Consider the following 6,000-nt stretch of genomic DNA (forward strand, 5'->3'; position numbering starts at 1 on the left):
GTGAATTTTTATTCTATGTGTTCTAGAGCTATGAAATCTGTGTTCTAGATCTATACATTCTGTGTTCTAGATCTATACTTTCTATGTGCTTTAGTTCTAGATTTTTATGAATTCTGAACGAATGAATGAATGATTTTGTCTGGAGGGCCAAATTGGCATGTGAAGCTTGACCAATCCTCAATTGGTCAAGCATGCACGGGGCATGTACGGGACAGACAAAATTGACCATTCAGATGGGGGGGGACATGTACGGGACAGACAAAGCCACACTTTGGAAGCGGCTTTCACCGCTTAAAAAAAAGAGGGGAAAAAAAGTGCAACACGAGTTTGGAGGTTCTTCTCACGTGACGACAGCAGTAAACAACGGGACACAACACAATATGAACAGCCGCTGCCACAGAGCATCCACTGTGATTGTGTGGCGGGGAGCAAATTGCGGCTGGTATGCCATGGGAGTTTGTCCAAGGGTTTCTATAGAAGCCTGATTATATATAGTTGCACACCGAAAACAGCCGATCTACAAGCTCGACGTGTCGCTGTGGTTCCATGCACGCGTTGTCTGATGAGTGTGTAGATCGGCCTGGTGCACAGCACCGGCACGCAACTAAATCTAGGCTTGAGCTCCTGGTTGAGCCACTGCTTGGGAAGGCTGTAACAAAGCAGTATAGACAGTAGATCAGGGTTCCCCAATTAGTTTTCCCCAAGGGCCGAATCATGTCTAGGGTACCAAGCCGAGGGCCACAGCATTGCAGGGGGCGACGGTGGCGTTCCCACTACTCCAGCGACAGTTTTCGTCGTTGTCGGGTGAAAATCTTGTATGTCCAAAACCGTTCGTTTTGAATTTAGCATTTTAAAAATTATTTAAACTAGTGAAAACAGCAGATCTACAACCGCGAGGCGTTGTGTGCTTGTAGATCTGCTGTTTTCACTACTTTTGTGCGACGGCCTTGTACGATTTGCGAAAGAACGTACAAATTTGGAGATACGAGATTTCCACCCGACAATGGCGATATACTAGTGTTGTTGCTGCTCTTATACCACCATTATTACTGGGGTTGGTGGGGGCCAGACAGTAGCCCCCCGCGGGCCGCAAATGGCCCGCGGGCCACCTATTGGGGAACCCTGCCGTAGATATAATGACTGATGTATTCCAACTGGTAGCTACAAGCATGAAGCAAAGTACCCTGCACTTTCTAGCAGAGAGTTGAAGTCTGGAATGATTCAGTTTAAGGCTAGTAGTCGAGCCATGCCAAGTTTCTAACCTAGCCGCCACAATCAGAGGTACCATAGGAGAAAGGCAAATAGGATGCAATTTGTCCCTTGCCTTCCCTTTTCAGCCGACCTGCTGACACTAATGCAAGAAGACCTTGACACTCACAAGCCCACAGCCTCACACACAAATACAAACACAGACACACACAGACAGACAGGGGTTTTCAGTGAGGGACACCGAAGACGACGTCCAACTAAGTACTAGTAAGACACCTCAGGGCGACAAGGCATGTCAAGCCATGCCGTCTGGCCAGTGATGTATATCGGACCAGTTCCACATGGATATGCAGTCCTGTTAGATATGGGTTTAATATAGATGACATCTGTCTGTTTATGCCCATATATGGAGATCCCTGCTCTGAGTATATGACATCACTGTGATGTCACCTGTGATGTCACAGTGATGTGTCAGAGGAATCAGCCGAACCACAGTGTCAGGCATTACACGTATACGGACAAGCTGTGCGCAATTAATCTGGCATAATTCCTGACCCCTAAATGTAATCACTAAATGCCTAATCCTTGAGACCCCTAACCTCAATCTTTTCCTAATTGTAACTCTGACACAGCCTTTTAACCATAAAACAACCACTTCTCTTGTGAGAACAGGGAGAAATGTCCTGAAAAGATCTCCTCAAATTGTCGAGACATTTTGCCCTCACAAGTATAGTATTTGAGTCACACACACACACAAACAAACACACGCACGCACGCGCACGCACGCACGCACGCACGCACACACACACACACACACACACACACACACACACACACACACACACACACACACACACACACACACACACACACACACACACACACACACACACACACACACACACACACACACACACACACACACACACACACACACACACACACACACACACAAGGCCTGGTGTCAGGGGGCTTTGTCGGATCTGAACCACGGCCAAAAACAACACTGCGATTTAACAACACAAATAAAACTGGACGGAGGAGCCACTGTGCGACACTGAGAAATTAACACATTGTACGCCCGTGGGTTAAATGTGACCGTGTTTGGTTAGGTTCAGGGGTTTGTGTCTGGATAGTGCTTGCTACTTGGCTGGCCTGCTCTGGGGATCAGTGTCAGCCCCGCGCTAGTCATAATATTTCGGAGGTGTGCAGATTTTCGGCTCCGCGAGACCCTTTTTGTTCTGCTCCCGCTCAAGGTGTCACCGAGTCTGACCTAGTTACAGCTCCCACAAATGGATATAACATTTAAAACAATCATGACCTTATTTTCCCAGATAATAACATCCAATGCCTGTGCCTGGAAGAGAAATAATGTCAGATGTACTTAGCTAAGAGTGAAAGAGATGCCAAGAAAAGAGATCAGGCATGTCTTTGTTTTTTCTTCATTTTTACAGACCTTCAGCGGGGGGGGGGGGGGGGGGGGGGCATGCTTCCACAGCACAATAGGTGTGTGTGTGTGTGTGTGTGTGTGTGTGTGTGTGTGTGTGTGTGTGTGTGTGTGTGTGTGTGCGTGCGTGCGTGCGTGCGTGCGTGGGTGCGTGCGTCTGTGTGTGCATCCACTATTAATACAAGCACATAATAGTAGATAGCAGTTTATGTGCAGAGTCCTGTAACTCAATTGCAGAGAGTCCCATCACAACAATACACAGAAGTATAAGTCTAAACACACAAGCACTAAGGAATGTCTGTCTACGTGTCTGATTGGATAATCAGCCCAGCTGGTACATGTATTTGTGTACAGTATATTGCCTGTGTACTCTCTATCTCTCTGTGTGTGTGTGTGTGTGTGTGTGTGTGTGTGTGTGTGTGTGTGTGTGTGTGTGTGTGTGTGTGTGTGTGTGTGTGTGTGTGTGTGTGTGTGTGAGAGAGAGAGAGAGAGAGTGAGAGAGTGAGTGAGTGAGAGAGAGAGAGAGAATAAACAAAGAGAGAGCATGCAATGGTGTGTCTCTATATGGATATCTTTATATATACATTATCAACCCATGTGTTCTTGTTACGCCCGGGATTCAAACCCTGTGCAGAAAGGCATGCTAACATCATAACCACTGGTCTAAAGGGGAACGTCCCTCCTTGGTCGGGGGAGATATTAGGCTTTTGGTCCGAGCAACTCTGCTATGCATGTTTGTCTCTGTGTCTGTCTGTGTCCAGCTGTCTGGGTTGTGTAGAGTGTGCGTGTGCCAGTGACTCTGCATGTATTATTGCCTATCAGCTGCCCAAATTATTGTCCACAATGGTGACAGTCTCTCAGAGAACTGAGTCTGACTGACCCTATACAGTGCACAGAGAACGTCTAACCTCAGCTATGCTGGGTGTTTTCGATGCAATAACAGCAACAAGGCTTTTATTACGAAATAAAGCCCCAAAACCCACCACAATTGTTAAGTTCAACCCCAAGTGCCTCCCTCTTGACTCTCAGTGTGTATGTGTGTGTGTGTGTGTGTGTGTGTGTGTGTGTGTGTGTGTGTGTGTGTGTGTGTGTGTGTGTGTGTGTGTGTGTGTGTGTGTGTGTGTGTGTGCGCGCGTTTGTGGTTCCCCTGAGAGACAACTAAGTGTAAAAACAAGAGAGTGCAGGCCTCCTAAATAAATGCTTGACACTTCCCAAGAAAACAACCACACACACAAAAAAAAAGAAGTTAATCCAAAACATAAGACGGGTCATTTACCAGGCCGCCGCAGGTATTGAGGGAGGCAAACGAGTCTGTGTGATTGACAATCCATCCCGAGTAAAAGCAAAGCTGCTCCTTGGATATGTGCGACAGTTTGGCGGTGCTCTTGTCCCCCTCCCTCGACTCCACCACAAAGTCGTCGGAGAGAAACGCGTCGTTCCGTCTGAGATTCAAGTACAGGTTCTTTCCAAAGGCGGGCAGCGACAGAAGTAGATGGTCCCCCCTGCCAGAGTGACGACCCCCCGCCGGGGAGTCTAGTAGGGAGCGCCGGTCGCGGCCACGCACAAAGCTGTGCGGCGACTGGTCCTGCAACAGGTGTGTGTCCTCTCCAAATAGCACCATGGGAACCACTTCGTCTGTCTCCAGTTCAGTGTGGGCTGAGGGGGAGAGGAGGAGGGACAGAACCGTTCAATAGGCATTCTAGAGTGAGAGTGAGAGTATAGCCTAACTATCTGAAGTCCTGTTTTATTGGGTCTCCTTGCTAAATCAGTGGTTCCCAAACTTTTAAGTTCTAGTCTTCTAGACCCAAAAGAGACGTTTGCCCGGGATCTGCTGTGAAAACAGCAGATCTACAAGCTCACAACGCGGCGTGAGCTTGTAGATCGGCTATTTTCACTACTTCTTAAACATTTGTTTTCTAATTTATGGAATTTCCACAAAACAAAAAAACTTTTTGTTATTAATGAAATTACTGAGAAAAAAATGAATTTTGTTTTGAATTCATGAAATGTTTAGCTTTTTTTGGGAATGTTTTTTGAAAATAATAACTAAAAACTAAATGTAGGAAACAGAACAATGAAGGGACCCATACAAATGTTTCAGCGACCCACAAATGGGTCCCGACCCACTGTTTGGGAACCAGTGTCCTAAATCAACCTGGTGTGCAAATAGGTCACTGACTGTACTTGCCGACAGTCTGGAAGTACAGCATATTCTAATACTCAGGACTGAATGTGACTGCTCTAAAACCACAAGGGAAGCTGACTGGACCCTAAGCCAAAATCAGCTATAGAACCATAATTCTCAAAGTGGGGTCCGGGGACCCCCAGGGGTCCTTGAGGGAGTTCTAGGGGGTCCCCCAGCTAAATGATAGTTAGGAACCAAATGGACCCTTATGGCTATGTAACTGAAATTGTACGTATCGAACCAAAACATTTATTTTATATAAACTGGGGTCTCAGATAGAAATGTCATTGAATGGGGGGTTCATATAGCCTAATGCATGTCAAACTGGGGGTCCTTGAAATTACAAAGGTTGGGAATCACTGCTAGATCGGAGTCCCTGGAACATCTTTCCAAATGGGGGTCCGCGGGCTAATAAGTGTCAATTTGGGGGTCCTTGACATGAAAAGGTTTGAGGACCACTGAGCTAGAAGAAAGAAGCATGCAAGACATTATTCGGTCCACCTTTGCCAACCAAGCAGTCGCCGCTTTTAACAGCAATATGACAGTAGGCTGTGCACCATTTTTCAATGGAAGCGACCTTTAAAGTAGACCTATAGCCTGCAGTATCGCTGCAGTGAGAAACTTTAACCATTGCTGCCGTTTATCAGTCTTTGCTATTTTTCGAGCACAATTGGAAACGAAGTCACAAAAAAAAGCACATAACCCATGAGTGACTGTGGCTCTTATTACAGCTTTACTCACCAGTCATCGCTTGCAATCCGCTGCAGATGAGGGAGAGGAGCATGAGAAGCGTTTTAGCATGGCTGTCATGCATGATAAAAGACCACCCGAAGAACTGCGAGGGATGTAAGCGCTTGCGAAGCCGGGAGCGGACTGCTGCAGACAACTTCTCTAAAGTTTGAGATGTTAGTTACAACTCAGCCCAAGTGAATTTGAAGCGATCGATACGCCTACCGATCTCTGTGACTGCCTCTCCGACGGCGTGATTGGCTTTTCCGTGCTAACCGACAAATGTCTGCGAGGCAATTGGCTGCCGACGCTGTCCGTCACCTTAGGGGGCTGAAACCCTACACGTGGTTTCAAGTGGAGAATGAAGTGTAAAGAAATCGTGGGTTCTTTCCACGCAGGGAGTTCAGTTTTAGTCAAATATTGCAACCCT

The 6,000-nt window shown here is 46.9% G+C and overlaps 1 protein-coding gene across 1 annotated transcript in view; it reads right to left on the bottom strand.

The window, feature by feature from the left end:
• Positions 1-5,700, bottom strand: part of adamts17 (ADAM metallopeptidase with thrombospondin type 1 motif, 17) — a gene marked incomplete at its 3' end in the record, with an annotated part of 224,751 nt that extends 219,051 nt beyond the window's left edge. Inside the window, exons 1-2 of the mRNA XM_080730035.1 lie at positions 5,583-5,700; positions 3,933-4,312 (exon numbers count right to left, since the gene is read on the bottom strand). Of these exons, the coding sequence (XP_080586161.1) occupies positions 3,933-4,312; positions 5,583-5,655 (453 nt within the window). The 5' untranslated portion in view covers positions 5,656-5,700. The remainder of the gene's footprint in view (positions 1-3,932; positions 4,313-5,582) is intronic.
• Between the last annotated feature and the right edge of the window lie 300 nt (positions 5,701-6,000).

The sequence above is a fragment of the Nannobrachium achirus genome (assembly GCF_963921795.1).
Source record: "Nannobrachium achirus genome assembly, chromosome: 7".
Classification (NCBI taxonomy): domain Eukaryota; kingdom Metazoa; phylum Chordata; class Actinopteri; order Myctophiformes; family Myctophidae; genus Nannobrachium; species Nannobrachium achirus.